The 18,017-nt window shown below is 32.9% G+C and overlaps 1 protein-coding gene across 1 annotated transcript in view; it reads right to left on the bottom strand.

Moving 5' to 3' along the window:
- Window positions 1–18,017, bottom strand: part of LOC129223829 (membrane-bound transcription factor site-1 protease-like) — a 58,656-nt gene that overhangs the window by 15,057 nt on the left and 25,582 nt on the right. Inside the window, exons 12-17 of the mRNA XM_054858189.1 lie at window positions 12,507–12,581; window positions 8,398–8,659; window positions 6,938–6,985; window positions 5,765–5,947; window positions 3,512–3,585; window positions 1,849–1,944 (exon numbers count right to left, since the gene is read on the bottom strand). Coding sequence (XP_054714164.1) covers window positions 1,849–1,944; window positions 3,512–3,585; window positions 5,765–5,947; window positions 6,938–6,985; window positions 8,398–8,659; window positions 12,507–12,581 — 738 coding nt within the window. The remainder of the gene's footprint in view (window positions 1–1,848; window positions 1,945–3,511; window positions 3,586–5,764; window positions 5,948–6,937; window positions 6,986–8,397; window positions 8,660–12,506; window positions 12,582–18,017) is intronic.

Raw genomic sequence — 18,017 nt, 5'->3', positions numbered from 1 at the left:
AAAAAAGTATAAAACTTGCAATCCAAAATAATATGCTGTATGATCTGAAGATAATCTGAAGATGATCTTACTAAATAAATGATTACAGAATGTTAAAGATTTGTTTTATGCAAAGAATGTTTTACAGTGAATACATCCAAGTCACAACTTTATGATGAAAGGTAATAGAATGTTATTAATGTGAAATTATTTGCGACATCACCTTTTACCATGACTACACCCACACAGCACACTCGTCTATAAAACGACTATTTCTCATCAAAACTCATCTAAAACTCATCTATACTCATCTACATCTAAAGGTGATATCTATTCTACGATTAATAAACGTTATTTCTAGATGTTCTATTAAACATCTATAATTGGACGTCTATTAGTTATCCTTTACAGACGTAAATTAGATCATCCACAAGGGTCGTCTACTAAACGTCCAGTAGAATCAACGCAAACAGTGAGGGATGAGCGCGCATTGCGGTGGTGCTGATTGCTGCGAAAAGTGAATTAAAAATAGTTCATTAGTTCATAGAACAACGGTTAAAGGACTAGAACTTTATTTAAAAAGAATTAATGACAATGATGATATTTATAATAAAATTGACATGTTTGGCAACACTTGTTGCTATGGTATTAGTGTTGAAGCACGTGCTTCAACGTTCGTTGAGCAGCATCGCTCTTTACTTCCGATATTTTAGAGTCTGTTTTATAGCGCCTTGATTTCGGTAGGCTTATTGATTTCTGTTTTAAAATGATATATGGAAATAAGACTGTTGGATAAAAAGATAAGCTTGCACACATGAAAAATTGAAAATAAGGTTTAAGTTTAATAATGTAATTGCAATAAGTACTAAAAAATTGGACTGGCAGATTAGACAAAAATGTATGAATGCTAAAAGGTTAAGGAAAATGTAATGTGTCGTATAAATAATTAAGAGTTCAGAATTTAAAAAAGGTGTGCTGCATTAATAAGCGCACTTAGAAGAGGTTTTTTAGATTATCTATAACTTTGCTTAATAACGTTACCTAGTGCTATGGATATCGTCTATTATTGATCTAATTCCACCATTTTTCATCCATTGTAGTCGTCTTTTTGATGTGTACAAGATGACCTTCGACTGTTCTGAGGGGACATTTTGACGAGTTAGGGAAGGTTTTTAGATCAGTTATAGGCGAGTGTTTGGACCAGATTCGACGACTTTTCAATGTCTATTCCACCAGTTTGTGTTGTGAGGACAAGATGTGTACAGAGACCTCATACCTCTGTTACTTCACTAAAATTTAAGCTATACGATAGTTAAAAAACAAATGTTCAGAAGATTTCTAAAAAAAAGATCAAAACTATTTGCATCAATAACAAAAACAATTTATCAGAATATAAAAAAATTCCTCTGTTGCTATAATTTACAGTTGCGAAACTGGGCTAGATCAATGAACATTGAAAAGTGCTACATGCACAAAGAATAGGATCAAAACAAGCATGTATTTAAGAGGAGCTGAAGAAAACTGTTGCCTCCTAACTTCCCTCAAACTAATAATGTCACATAGAGTGGTAATTTTCGATGTGCCTTAACAAACTATTGCAAATCATTCAAAAACTTTTGTAAAAAAATTAATATTTTTTTCATAATACATGAAAATTAATAAAAGTAGTCACAGTATTTCCAGGCTTATTTTGCAACTATTGCACTAACTTTTAAATTTAAAAATAAGTTTGCAGGGTTTTTTTTATCAAAGTTCAAACAATCTGAACTTAGATGACTAAAAACAGAAGGATTTAAAATACATCAGCAATGCAGAAAAAAAATCCAACACAGTATATTCATTATTTTGGTGCACAAAACATTCACTTACCAATCTAAGGGGTCATTCTTCATACGCAAGTTATCTCTAGGAAAATATCCTGGTGGATACCTTAAGTTATGATACTGATCCCACAGTACACGCTTACTAAAAAAATTAATAAATAAGTTTCAGAGAAGAGTAAGCAATAAATGGTCAAAAAATCTAAAAGTAAAACATGTAAATCCAAAATAATGCAACAAAATATATATTTTAAACAAACAAAATCAAATTTTAAGAATGAAAGGACAAGATTAGAAAACAACCCAAATGTGTTAATTGGGTCTTATCAGATCCACCTTTTAAGGTAATCACTGAGTGACAGCTAATTTTTTCTCAATGTGTATAATTACTTAGGATGTTTTCGAGAACTGATTAAGTTAAAAGAGTTTTATAGGAAGAAGCAAGGAACTAATGAAAGAAAGCTCTAAAACATTTAAGACAAGTTTTGAAACTGCATAGTTCCTGAATTTTTTTTTTTTTTTTTTGTTTTTTCTACGTAAGAAAATAAGAATTAAAAAAAATAATAATAATAAAATATAAATACTTTGCTAAATATATTAAATATGTATTGAAACTCTTCAGGTCTGAAAGGCAAATGTTGACAATAATATACAGGTAGTTATAAAAATAATCGAAACACCTGTGAATAAAAGTGATATTTTTGAATGTGCTTCGTACATAATAAAGAATAAAACTACATATCTGTGTTTTTTATAAGTAGCAATGTACATATTCTGGTAGTATATGGTGGATTGACTGAAGTTCTGGAGGTCTTGGATTTTTTTTAAGCGCGTGAAATATTGGACCTCTCAAATTTTAAAAGAGGCCAAATTGTTGAAGCACGTCTAGCTGAAGAAAGTGTAACTGAAACATCTCAACTTTTTGGTGTTTCTAGAGGTACAGTATCTAAAGTCATGACAGCATACACGCAGCGAGGTAAGAAAAGCTCGGCAAAGCAAAATAAAGGATGGAAAGAGAAGCTTAGTGAAAGAAATCGACGGTATTGAAGAGGATTGTAATGTCCAAAAAGCGAACAATATCAGCAAAAATGACCAGAGAACTCAATCACCATCTGGATTCACCAGTGTGAGTGATTAGAGTCAGAAGGCACCTTTACCAACAGAACATTTATGTCAGAGTAGCGATTCCCACCACACTTGTCACAGAGTGTTTCCATTATTTTGATAACTACCTGTATAAATGCAATGGAATAAACACTTGATAATGTCAAAGAAAAAAAGATTCATGCTTGTAAAAATATCTTTATAATTACAATCCCTGAACTGAACTGTAAAAGAACTTGCTAAAAGCAAACCAAAACTATAAACCAAAATACAAACTTTCAAATCCAAATCAAAAATTATTTTTTGTTCCATGTTTGCATCCATATTGCAAAACAGTCAAAGGCTCTTGAACCGTCGTAGTGTGTAGATATGTGATGTAATGTAAGCTAATAAATGTTGTTAATCTTTTCATTAGTTAAACTATTGTTGAGCAGTGACTGCACAAAGCATGAAACAATGATAACACAACACAATTAAAAAAAATATAAATGATTATAGAGAGAAGCCGCAATGTGAACAACAGATGAACAAATAGAAGGTAAGTTCTTTATCAATTATCATCTTATTTTATTTAAATTGAATTAATATAAATGGATAATTATGCTTACCTTCGCGGAGGAGTTGGAATGATTTTCACTTTAAGAGGAAGTTTTATGTGAGACTTTCTAGGCTCAGTTTCACCCTCCTAAAATAAAAACAGTGTGAATTTTAACAGAACTTGCCAAAAAGAAAAAGAAAGAAAACAAAAACATTGTATTCATTCAACAGAACAATCTACAACTATTTAATCCTTCCAAGCAAGACCAAGCTCATTCAAAGTTGAAATCCACAGACCAGCTGAAACACATTTGAGCTTCTTGCTCTAAAAACATATGTTTGCATGCAACAAGCTCATGAAAAATGAAGGAAACTTTCCACTTAAAAATTTTGAACATCATTCATATAACTTGTTCATACGACAGTAAATACATAAATTTACAGAAAGCATAAGTTTAATGTCAGTCAACTTTATTTTAAAAAAATGTTTTTTTTTTTTTTTTTAATAATATAAACAAAAAAAAGTGGTAAAACAAAGTTCTACAGATAAAAAAACTAATTAACTGCAACAAGTAACTAAAACTAAAAATTAAAAAAAAAACCAACTGGGTCACAAATTAAAAATCAAGAGGATAAATTGAAAATCCTTTTTAAGACTATGCTATTATCAATCAATTGCAAGTGTTTTATTTGTTCACAAATAGAAATGGGCAACAGATAAAAATTTTAAATCATTGCTTTTAATTTCCTTTGTCGGCCAACATTGAACTCGATTACTAATCTCTGAAAAAAAAAAGCTTAGGTGTATTAAAAATCTGCTTTAAAAAAGCGTTATAATTCAAATTTTATACAACATGGAAGTTACAAACACATTCTATCAGATGCATTAAAAAAATCTTAATTTTGGTACTAAGTTTTATAATTTTTAAATATATTTTCACTTCAAAAATTTGCGAAAAACCTTTTAGAGGTTTTAAATTAACATCTTTGTTAATTAATGCCATCCAAAGACGCAACCTAGCTAAGAACATTCTCGATCAACTCTCCTTTCGAACATTTTTTTTTGTTTTCCAAAATCGGTCCATCCCTTTAGGCGCTCGAGTGCCACAGACAGACACACAGATATACGACACGTCAAACTTATAATCCCCTTCATTTGTGCGTCAGAGGTTAAAAATACTAGAAAATTGCAACATACAGAGCATATGAAATTTTTAAAAGAACATGAAAGTTAGAAAATACAAAGTCTTCCTGCAAGGAACTTAATGTGAAATTTACTTTTTATGCATAATATAAAACTAATGAGGAACAAAATATACTCTAGCTCATCAAGCAACAACTTAAATGATACAGATTTCATTGAAATGATTCAAGAGCCATTACTGATATATCTTTTGAAATTTAGCAGTTTAAATAGAAAAATAAACATATTTCAATTGAGTTCACAGTAATTGAAACAATAAAAACTCTCTGAAATGATCTTGATTGAAAATTTACATTTCTTTTTCGTTATTACACGGAATTCAATTTATTTGAAAAACAACCAGCATTAAAACTTATTTGTTTCTATTTTACTAAGGTAAAATAATATTTTTTTCAATTCGATTTTGCTTGATAGTAAAAAAAATATAGTAAAATCCTGTTACAGTTAATACTGATACAAAGAAATATTTGTTTCAACAAAATACATTTACAATCTCGATTTAATTTATGTTACATTGCTTGAATACCATTGCATAGAATTTCTTACTACAATGAACAAAATTTGTGGTCCTTTGATGTTTGTTGTAATGAGATTTCACTGTATTGACTTTTAGAGCAAAGTAAAAAGTTATTCATTTTTAGGAAGTTTACATCATAAGCTTTTCAGACAAACTCAACCTCTCTTTTGTTAGATGAAAAAATACAGATCGCACAAATGGTATTTCAAACTTACATTTTCGCGATAAATTTAAAAAAAAACTGTGATGAAATTGAGGAAAAGGAAGGACTTTTTAATTGTTTTTAGGAATATAAGCACTAAAGACTTAGAATCATTTCTGGAGAGAAAAAAAAAAGTCAAACACTTTGAAAAAAATAAAATATCATACAAAATATTATTTTGACTTTTTGTTTCAATCTGATTTGGCAAAACAACATTTGAAAATCAATTACGCTCAATGAATAAAAAAAATAACAAATTTTGTAGAAAAATTAAGAACCTTTACTTAGACTTTGCAAAAAATACAAAACAATATACACCAAAATACAAAAACAATATTAAAAAAAAGGAATGACTGTACTTATCTTGATTGCATGGCACTATAAAAGGAATAAATCTTTACCTCTGGTGGGGATTCCACTGTAAATGAGATGTGTCCCTGAGAAATGCCTTCCCAGTTGGTAGCCAGTGAAGACACAGTAATATGAACAGCTATGTAGCCAGACCAGGGCCACAGGATGTCTGAGTAGGAAAGGGCCACTTCCAGATGGTGGCCATACTGTGGGGTGTAGGGATGCCATTGGGGCTGAAAAGGAGAGATAATGATCAGAGATGGTTCTACTTCCATCCCACATATCAACAAGAAATAGTGCATTCCTCTAAATGTCTACCAAAGAGACTACGACGTCTATCATAATTCTATTCTTGTAATAATATTGATAACCTTATAAATTAACTAAGTTTTCAGTGTCAATAAAGTTCAAATGCAAATTAATTCAACATAAATGAATCTATTAACCAACGTTTTGATGCACAAAAATTACAAATTACTGCAGACATGTGTTGCGGTTTTACAAGGAACACCTATGTAGCCAGACTAGGGCCAGAGGATGTCTGAATAGGAGAGGGCCATTTCCAGAAGATGGCCATATTGTGGGGTGTAGGGATGCCATTGGAGCTTAACAGAAAAGATAACGATCAGAGACGGTTCAATTTCCATCAAGCACATCAACAAGAAATAGTACATTTCTCTAAATGTCTACCAAAAACGCACCTATCTTAATTCTATTCTTGTAACAATATTGATTACCTTATGAATTAACCAAGTTTTCAGTGTGAACAAAGTTCAAATGCAAATTAATTCAACATAAATGAATCAAGTAACCAACATTTTGATGCACAAAAATTGCGAATTACTGCTGACATGTGTTTTTGTGTTACAAGAGCCAGACCAGGGTCACAGGATGTCCAAGTAGGAGTAGGCTATTTCCAGAAGGTGGCCATACTGTGGGGTGTAGGGATGCCATAGGGGCTAAACAGGAAAGATAATGATTAGAGATGGTTCAATTTCCAGAAAGTATATCAACAAGAAAAAAGTGTTCCTCATAACACCGAAACACGTGTCTGCAGTAATTTGCAATTTTTGTGCATCAAAACGTTAGTCAATTGATTCATTTAATTTTAAAGCACAAAGGTATTTATTTGTTAACTCAACACAGTCAAAACAAGATTTACTTTTCACTTTATGGTTATGTATGAATAAATTCAAAAAAAAAAGGGAAAAAAGCAATATTACCTTGCCAACAATTTTTCCTGAAACACCCATTCCATTCAATATTGTAACCTAAAATTAAAAAACAAAAAATAGTCACAAAAACTTTCTCAAATGATCTTCAATAAGGAGCTTTAAGAACGGAATAAAATAACATTGAAATTATGGTTGAACGATGAGGAATTAAAAAATAATAATAATGATAAGACTATTATGAGAGCTTCTAAGAAGACAATCAAAATCGTAATAGAATAAAGACAATATACTATAAGGATGCAAAACAAATAATGCAACAAAGTTAGGCAATAAATATTATACTGTTACTGAGATCACTTATATGCTTCAACTTGAAACAACAAAAATAATATAAATATGCAATGATTTTTTGAAGACCGAAACATGGTATGAACTTTGAAATGAAGCAAACAAGTTCTTTTTAAGGTAGCAGTGCTTTGTAAAAGTGTGATAAATACTCATTAATTTTAATTCCAACATTAAAATAATAATAGCAAGCAAAATGGCATATTTTTAGGGCATTATAGCATTCATAACAATAATTTTTTAAAAAAGAATATACAGTAGAGTCTTGAAAATCCGAGTCTCAAAAGTTCGAGGTTCCGCTTAATCCGAGGTGCTTTATTTCTATATTTTTAGTAGCAAAAAATTCAAATTTCATTAAAATTTGAAAATAGAAACATTTCGTTACTGCAAAGCTTTTTCGTTCTGTTAATAATAAAAAACATCGAGAGGTTGGTTTCAACAACGCTCCCTAAGTGGCGCGAAATATTCATCGACTACAAAATATAGATTAAGCGATGCCATAGAGATAACAACCTTGATGCGTTAAAGTGGCATTGATTTGCCACAAAGATCACGCTAACATTCCTTTTGGAGTATCCGATTTTCATCAAAAAAAAAAGAGGTGCACAACCTGAAGTCACATAAGCTGCAAATACGGGAAAATTGAAACCTTCCAAAAGCTGAGCTTTCTGTGTAACCAAGATACAAATATATGCATGAATGCATATTGATAAGACGTCATGGAAAACTCATCGAAGTAGATTCGGGTGCAGTCAGAATGCATGTTTTGGTTGCCTTGCACACATAAATACGTAGGGATATCGAGAAACAATTAAGTCAAAATTCGTTTCGACGCAATTAAAAGGAAATTTGTGTTGAAATTTGAGCAATAAATTTTCCGTGAAGGCAAAAGTTTCTTTTCTTTACACAGGGAAGTAAAAGGTGCTCCTCCTAATGTCTTCCGCATAGTGCAAATTTTAAACCTGAAGGAATTATCCGGATAATTCGAGCTTTCAGTAGTCCAAGGTGAGGTGAGCCCTAATTACCTCGGATTTTTGAGACTCTACTGTAACATGTTACTTCTAAACATAAATCAAGGTTTTCTGTCAAAATTAAAGGCCAATACAAGCTACACAATATCAATAAAAATCTGATAAAAAATAGCAACCACTGCTTGTACTTACATTTACAATAGTAGGAAGACCACCATAGTACAATGGCTGTGAGCAATAAGGCCACATGTATGGGCATTCAGTAAGATCCAGATAGCTGGGACTGAGGGTTGCCTGTGGCCTGTAGCTGCGCAGGGCCTGGTAAGCACGAACCAGATCCAGCTTCCCCCACCCTTGCTCGAAAATTGGAACACCGGGCAAGCGACGAGCTGACGCCATCAGCGCTTGCTTCATGCTGGCTGGATTGATGGCGCCACCAAGATGAATCACCCCGCTGGAGAAAAATGGTGTAAGAATATGTGGTGACATTTTTAGAGAGTAAGCACCATTTAGTTCATGCTTAAAATCTTGCTTTGCAAATTATTTTAAAGAAAAATTATTAATTTAATGGGGAAAAACAATTGACTTATTGGCATTTTACTTGTCCGAATTCGATTCAATTTAATTAATTTTAACCAAAAGGTGATAAAAATATATTTAACATAATGAAAAAGAAAGAAATTGCAGACACAAAAGACTCCTATGTCCTACTCATTTAAAGCTCCTTGACTGAGGAGATAGGAGTAAAGGCTATAAATTTAATAATTATTATCATTTGTCAATTTCAGACTACATAAACTCACAGTTCTTGAGTTTTCAATTTTACTAACTTTATTGACATAAATACATCACACCACTGAATAAAATGGGCACTTTAATTTTAAACTATCCACAATCAGACCAGGCCCTGAAGTTTTGTTTTGTAAATTATTTTTCTTAAAAATCAATAATTTTGTGGAAAAAAAGAAATTCATTAAATATAATAAAATAAAATACTACTTTTGTAAGAAATATTTTTAAAATATATAAAAAATCATTCATGAAAATACAATGGAAATTATGTTTCACCAGTAAGCAGTTCCATATATAATCACACCCAAGGCTTAATTTGCATACGAATTTAGCTTTTATGCTTTTTTTTTTGGTGAATTTTAACCGACTTGTCAAATTTTCAGACCATTTTCACCAGAATATAAGTTTTCAAAGGCACAAGGCTCTGCGATTTTTTTGTTAGAAATTAAGCCCTAAACCAGTGGCGTCACTACGAAGGGGGGGGGGGAGTACGCTCGGGGTGTCACACTTCTGGGGGGTAACAATCTAAGTGGAATTGCAAGTTTTTCAAAATTACACAGCTAAATGCATTTTTAAGACTACAAATTCGAAAATTTTCCACGGAGTAAACCCCCGGATTCCCCATATTTATCTATTTTTTGTAGATTGGTCGACTTAAAATTTTGTTACAACACAAATGCAGTTTCTGAATTGCATGAATGTCACGTTTTCAAATTTACATAATTTTTTTCTTTTGTGTTTGTTGAGAGGGGGGGATGACACATAAATTACCGGCCCAGGTGTCACCCATGCTAAGTACATCACTGCCTAACCATGCAGTAAAAATTCCATTTCAGCATTAACAATTGAAACAAACATTTAAGCTTTAACTAACTACCAAATGGCACGACCTTGAGGGTCACGGATTTGGATGAAACTCTGGATTTAGGTTAATTCCCCCTAGATATGAACCCAGGTAAAGCGGTTTGACTGCATAGGTCCTAGTTCGGCCGTAATGGGGGTCCAAAGTTTCTAGTTCAGCTCCAGAATGCAATAATTTTTCCTTTGAAATTAACCTTTTTAAAATCTTTTCTTGATATTGTATGGCAATATCACCCAACTGAATGCAGTCACTGTGTAGAATAAATTCCACTGCCCCTATGTTGCACTAACAAGAGATGCGACTAATGTTAGGAAAGCAAATATTGTGCCAGAATTTCAAATTCTCCAAAGAAAACACTATTGCAGTTCCGGGACCAAACCAGCAAAGTTAGACCCTCCTTACAGCCGAACTAAAGCCTATGTACTCAAACTATTTTACCTGCGCTCATATCTAGTACGAATCAACCTAAATCCAGAAGTTCATCCAAATTCATGATCCTCAAGTTTTTGCCGTCTGAATTACACTGATTTGCAGGACTCCAGAATTGCAATGGCGTCTTTATTAGAATTTGAAACTTTGGGACAATATCTACCCTCTGTAGACATTCGACGTCTGTTGTCAGTACAACGATGGCCCTCCGTACATATTGTGAATGCATTTAATTGACACATACGGCAATGCAAATCAAGAAAAGGGTATAGAAAGTTTAATTTCGAAGGAAAAACCATTGTTTTTCTGGATTCAAACAGCAACTTTGGACCGCCATTGCAGCCGAACTAGAGCCTATGTAGTCAAGCCGCTTTACCTGGGTTCACATCTAGTGCATATGAGAGGTCTGGCCAGAGGATATTTGGGTCCGTTAACGGACCCTTCACAAAAATCCGATCAACCAAAACCGACCTTTCACAAAATCCTGATCAAACAAAACGGACCCTTCACAAAATTCTGATAAACAAGATCGGATCTTTCACAAATTGTTTATTGAAAGAGCAAATCTGAAAGCAAAATAACCCATATTTCTGTGTATAAACCGATATTTTTTGGAACTTTTTTTTAAGTCAAATTAGAGGGATCAGCTTATACAAAATCGGCTAATTTTGAAAGAAAAAAAAAATCGGCACTCTTGCAATGCTCCTGCAAGGGATAAATAATTGCTACAGCCTAATAAATATAATGGTTATTTGTTTTATCACATCTAATTAGCAGCGGTGTTGTTGTATACTTTCTGAAAAGGCATTGGTAAGCACTTTTCTCCCCGCTCATAATTTAATAAACAATAATAATATATATCTGTGAAATGAACTTAGAACTGCAAAGGGATAGGGGAAAGGGAGGATATGGGTGGGGAAAAAATATGATCGCTTCAGATAGGGTTACCAACTTCAAAATTACCACCACTTAGCGTCTGGCATTGAACCTTTATAATGACTTGATTAGAAAATATTCTCATCATTTTACCAGCTTGTCAATGTTTAATTGTTATTTTGGGAGAAAATTATATGGTTTTGATTTTTCGATGCTAACAAGAATGATTAACTTTAAATAAACTCTTAATTACCGGTTTTTTTTTCTTTAGATGTCTACATTTTGAAAAATGCAATCTTTTAACATCCGATATGAGAATCATATTTTGTTCTTTTTTCAAGCTAGCTTCGCTTTATTAGGATGCAAATAAATGAAAAGCCTCTTTATTTCTGTTAGAACTCTTTTTTCAAGTTTTTAAAGCAAAATTCCATTTTCTGTTATGAGTCAAAAATTAAAATGCTGAATAGATGGTTTATTTTTTATTTTTTTTTGCGTCAACTGTGTCCACAAATATTAATGAAATGTTTATCATAGGACACTAAAATGCAATTTTAAAATAATTTTATCAAAAATTCTTCTGGTATTTCTTTTACAAGCCGTTTTTATACTTTTGGTGCCTTCACTTTGAGAATTGCGATCTCTTTGCATCCGCTATGGGAATCCAATTTTTCGAATTTTTGATGATTATTACGCTTTGTTAAGAGGTAAACAATTAAAATATCTTTTTATTTTTGTTAAAATCACGGAACTTATAAGTTTTAAACGAAATTCTGTGCTTTTTAAGAGTGTCTTGGGTCAAAAAGTAAAATGCTGAACCCTATTCTGAATTTTATTTTATTTATTTATTTATTTGTTACAATTATTTTAAATACTGCACAGAAATATTTCTAGTATAATTTAACATAATGTAGAATGGTAATATTGATACTTGAGAGAGCGATGCCCCCCCCCCCCCGCCAAATATCAGAAAAACACCTCAGAATGATTTTCTCAACATAGAAGAGGAAAACACTCAACTTTAAGTTTAATTGATGCAATTTGTGCCATCTCTAAATTCTAAAATTTCGTTTTAACATTTTTTTTTTTTTTTTTTTTTTTTTTTTTTTTGCGAATTTATTTGATTTTTCACAAAATTAATTCATTTTTCACAAAATTATTTGATTTTTCACAAACCCTGTGAAAAATCCTGGACAGACCTCTGCATACTAACCTAAATCCAGAATTTCATCCAAATCTGTGACCCTTAAGGTCGTGCCGTTTGGTAATTAGATTTTTTTTTTCAAAGATAGTAGTGTTGATAACTCTTTTCTTTATTATTATAGTTACAAAAAATAACAAATACCTCATCAGCAAAGTAACAGCTCCAGCAACTACAGGTGATGCTACACTTGTGCCAGACAATGATCTGCATCCTCCTCTATGTATCAAAAAAAAAAAAAAAAAAGAGGAAGTTTTAAAGCTGAGCATAGTTTTCAAATATGTATCTTAAAATAGGTGTGTTTATCATCCAAAATATAAGGATCAAGTTAATAGCATAACTTAAGTAAAAGTTTCTTCATAAAAGTTAAATAATTTGTTAGAACAATGGGGCGGTTTCCTTCAGTCAAAAGTACTACTTTTAGTCATTGAAATGGATAGAATGAGCAAAAAAAAAAAAAAAAAAAAAAACATGGACACAGAAAATACTTTCATTTTCCCAACAGTTTTTTTCATTAATTTTTTAAAATTTCTGATTTTTCAAACAAGGTGTAGTCTTTATGACATCACAAATGATGCACTTTGCCGCATCTTTCTACTACGCTTCCACATTATGATAATCAAGCAGCAAATTAAAACTGCGCTCTACCTTTGCTATCAACCATATAGTTGCCAATACACGTGAGTTAAGATGTGAATTAAATATTTTGGACCATAATAGCAACACTGAATGGCATTTCATCATTTGTGATGTCATCAGCAGAATCATTAAACGATAAAAGAGCACCTATTTAAGTAATTTTTAAAAATATTAAAACTTAAAGAAATTATTTAAAAAATGGTCAGATCTATGTTTTTAAGCATGCTCTTTCCGAAAAAAAAAATACTTTTAAAATTTTGGAAACAACCCCATTGTCACATACAATCAGATTTTAATTCTTTTTACACCTAATCTTTAAAAAAACTAGTGAAGTAAATGATAATAACACATGGTAAGATAATGTATGGAAGAAGTGCCATTTAAAAATGTCAGTTATTGCACAACATGCAACTTATGATCAGGGGCGTGCACGGGGGGGGGGGGGGAGAAGGGACACCTGTTGGCCCGGGCATGAGCCTGAAGGGGGGCCAGTATTTTTTTAACTAGGGGTGAAATATAGAGGTAAACAATATGGAGGTGGGCCCAAAAAAGTTATTTGTGAGGGGCCCCAAAATTTCTATGCAGGCCCCTGCTTATGATACCTCACAGCAGAAACAGGGCAATGTTGAGATGATTGTTACAGATTCATGAGAAAGTCTGCAGACTACTTAATTTTTAAAAAAAAGAAAATAAATAAATCCTAGAATTTTTAAGAAAAAAATCTCATATTTGTCAAATGCTGACTCACACTGCATTTTTTTGGAATGTATTTTGCTATGCAGACAAACTAAATCAGTAATTAAGTAAAACTAGGCAACAAAATGTCACTTTTTCAATTTGGTACCAGTGGCGGATGGGGCAACATGAACCGGCCCTGGCATTTACAGGCCAGCCGGTCCCCTTAAGACTTGCTCCTTGAAGAGGAGACGCTCCCACCGTCCTTATTTATTTATTTTTTTCAGATATAAAAGATAGAGCGGATACATCTTCTAGTTTTAGTAGGGAGTCACCATTAGAATTTGAGTATTCAAATTAGGAGAACTGCTTTTACGAATGTGGAGAAAAAGAATCAATAATAAGAACACCTGCATAGTAAAAATTAATATTCTTGCTGATGATGGGAGGTTCGGGGGCACTCCCCCGAAAAATTTTCAAAATTATAGCTTCAAAAACGCATTGTTAGACTTTTTAAATGATTTTGGGCGATGTTTGCGGGAGGGGGTATTTGGAGAATTCCCCCAAAACTTTTTCAAAATCAGAGCTCTAAAACTATGCGTAAGCATTGTTTTGAAACACTAGGGGGGGGGGAGGAATTCTTTCAGGGCAAAATTTATCAATTGAAGTTCCCAAAGAGCCAATTTAAGGGGACAATTGACGATCTCTGGGGGGAGAGCTATGGTTTTTGAAATTGAAGTTCTTCAAAAAGTTTGTTACCTATCAATTGCCTACCCCCCCCTCTCCTAAAGTCAGTATCTGAAGGTCTTATGTGCAGTAACGATTGATGAGGAACTTTTCACGCGATATCGCGTGAAAAGAGAACGTATAATTTTGATGAACGTCTTTAAACTATCTTTGACAATGTTAATGAGAGCAAAGATCCGGTGTCCTCCCCTCCCCTCCGGGAATTTTTTTTCAATTAGTTGTCTTAAAAAATGCATTCTAGGTGATCTTAGGTAATGTTTGGGAGAGAAGAGGCTCGAAGGTGCTCTCCAAGAATTTTTTCGTAATTGAAATCTAAAGAAAGGGATTGTAGGTCTTCTTTGATAACGTAAAGGGGACTGACAATTCTGGGAAACTGAAGCTTAAAAAACGTTATTTCATCGACTTTCAATGACGTGAGGGCGAGAATTTTCGGGACATATTTTGGAATTGAATCCCATAAAACGAAATTTGAGAGGACCTTTAGTGATGCTGGCGAGCGTGTAGGGAACAAAAAATTTTCTAAGTTAGCTTTTAAAACGCAGTTTTTGACGATCTTCGGTAATGTTAGTGGGTGAAGCTGTTCGGGGACATTCATTCGGTAATTTTTCGAAATTTGAATTCTAAAACGCAGTTGTAGATGATATTTGCTGATGTTACCAAGGGTTCAGGGGCTCTTCTCAGAAATCTTTTCGGGATTGAAGTCCTAAAAACGAAATTTCACACTACCTTTGGTGATACAAGAGGGAGGAGAGATTCGATGACCTCTGAAAAATTTCTTAATTGTAGTCCTAAAAAGTAAATTTTAAATGATCCTTAAAGATGGGGTGGAGACACTTCTGCAGGGGATTTGGGTGATCACTCTCCTGGAAGCTTTTCGAATTTGAAGTTCTAAATACGAATTGTAGGCCATCTTTGATAATGATAGGCGATATGAGATGGGACTGGGTTCCGATTTAGAAACTTCCCCTGCACTCTTTCAAAATAGAAGTTTTAAACACGTTTCTAATATACCTTGGAGGTGTAAAATGAAGGGTAAGGCTAAAGGATGTCTCTCCCTTCCGCATTCTTTGCTAAGTCTCGATCTTTTTATTAAATTATTGATACAAATGTTATGGAAAAACCTCCCCCAGTATATCTTTTCCGAGATCATTTTAGTTCTTTGGTTTTTTCATAGTGAAATTTTCAATTTCCAACCTGTTGTTTGAAGTTGTTTGAAAATAAAAGAGTTTGAGATTCGTTAAAATATTTTTTAACATTTTGGACTAATGTGGTACTTTTCAGGGACACCAGATCTTCTTCCAACTTAATTTTACTTTAAATATCCTCCAGCTAGAATATCTTAATAAAGTTTTATTTTACTTTCGTCTTATACATTCAAACACTTACTGCATTTTAACTTTTTTCTATTTAAAACATGCTTCGGCGGCCCCTATGAAACCGCCATTATTATCCAGCTATTCATTCATTGTATTAAATTAAAACTTGTCACAGGGTTTTACTATGTACTGAATACTTTTTTGGTTGATTTTTTTTTTTTTTTAATTTGTCAGAATGTCTCGAAAAATTTCAGCTGCCTTTAGTTAGGTAAATTATAATAAAGAACCGTGGATGTTCCTAAATAATATTTAAAGGTTTAATATTCAAGGGTTGCATTTTCTTTCAAAATTTTGTTGAGAAAATATTTTTTGTCACGGGAATTCCACTTGGTATTTTGTTACTTCCATTTAATTTTTTTAAATATTGAGAAGGTTTTCTTTCTTTTTTACTTTGTTCATCCCTAAATTAAAATTGGCAGCCACGGTTCTACGCCACCCCTGCCTTTACATGTTCATTGTCCCCTACAGACTATTATTACAGGCAGCTGTTAAGGCCTTAGAAGGTCCGGGACAGTCATGCAACAAAGTTATCTTATCGACCGATCGATGAATTTACAGACACACAGTAAAGCATCTTATTGCTCACAGCAGAGCATTTTTTAAGGAATTTTTACTAGGCGACACAAGTTTATCATAAGAGTAAAAATTATTGAGAAGGTTACAGCCTTTTTCTCAACAAATGTATGCATAATCGTCGTCTCAAAGTGGTATTTCTCTAAGTACTGTTTGTTCTGTGGCAGCTGTATGGGATTTCTGATTTAAAAGGAAGCCGATATGAACAAACCTTAAGCATAGTATTAACTCCGCCCCGGAAATTTTTCGAAATTTTTAGTTTTGAAAACGCATTTTAGACGATCTTTGGTAATGTTAGGATTGAAGAGGTTCGGTGTCGCTCACCTGTCTATTTTTCGAACTTGTAGCTCTAATGCAGTTTTAGGCGATCTTTTTGAAGATGTTAGAGTGAGGAGAGATTTGACGGTTCATATCCCAGGAAATTTTTCTTGATTTGTAATCTTAGAAATGTATTCTAACTGTCTTTCGTAATATTATGCGCTCGGGTGCGACTCCCTCCCCACGCCCGTTTTTCGAAATTGAAACGTTCAAAACGCAAACATTATGTCCAAAAATGTTCAGAGGAGGGTGGTTCGGGGGTTTTCCGGCGGATTTTTTTCTGCAATTGTAGTGCTAAAAACGGAGTTCAATGCGCTCTTTTTGTGATGTGACGTGGAGGAGTGATTCTAGGGCCCGCAACAAGAAATTTTTCTAATTTGCACTCTTAAAGATGCATTCTACTTGTCTTTTATAACGGTAGGGGAGAAGAGGTTTGGAGCACTCCCTCGGAAATTGTAGCTCTAAAAAATAAAAGATTAAAAAACTGAAACCCGACAACGGCAAAAAAAAAAAAAAAAAACCCCTAAAAGATAAGAAACAAGGTAGGTGCTGTCTAATATCATCGTCCTATTGAGTAAAACCAGTAACTCGATAGGTTAGATATTCCTATTTATTTAGTTCTATTGAAATCCTCTGTCACTTTCACATTAATAACATTATAATTCAATTCAAATGCCGTTGTCGTGCGTTCTCAACTATAGTTCTACTATACCGCACGACTACGGACTACCGCACTACCGGATAACTTGGTTTTTTCATATTGGCACTAGTATATACAAATTAAAAAAAAAAAAAATCTCTGACCCCATTTTTTGTAAGTCAAGCCCGTTTTTTTCTACCTATTGACTGGACTAATCTTCAATTTCGAAGATATTTTAAAAAGAATCAGGACTGTAAGTTTCAAATGTAGCCTATTTTAGCCGGGTTACAATTAAAAAACAAAATAGGATGAATAGTTTTGACGCTGCGGTGAAACAACCGTAAATACAAACATACATAGACTGCTAAAATCATAACCCTTTCTTTTGACTTTGCCTTAGTCGGGTGAAAACGAATAATACAATAGCTTGAGCACTATATACCTGCAAGCAAGCATCTTAGTTTGAAACACATGAAAGATAAATGAAATTAGTGTTATTACCTTAAACTGGAAGACAACTTAGTTTACAAAAGATTGCTCTTACTTAATAAGAATATAATAATAATCAACACCTAAATTGTTTTTTACCTAATAATGTTTTTTCCGTAGAATGGTTACAGATTTTGTTATATTTATTTGAAACCCATGCTAAAAAGAGAAAGGAATGAAATTGGTTAAAATTAGGAT

The sequence above is a fragment of the Uloborus diversus genome, chromosome 6, assembly GCF_026930045.1.
Source record: "Uloborus diversus isolate 005 chromosome 6, Udiv.v.3.1, whole genome shotgun sequence".
NCBI classification, from domain to species: domain Eukaryota; kingdom Metazoa; phylum Arthropoda; class Arachnida; order Araneae; family Uloboridae; genus Uloborus; species Uloborus diversus.
This window is presented reverse-complemented; position numbering and strand designations above follow the sequence as displayed.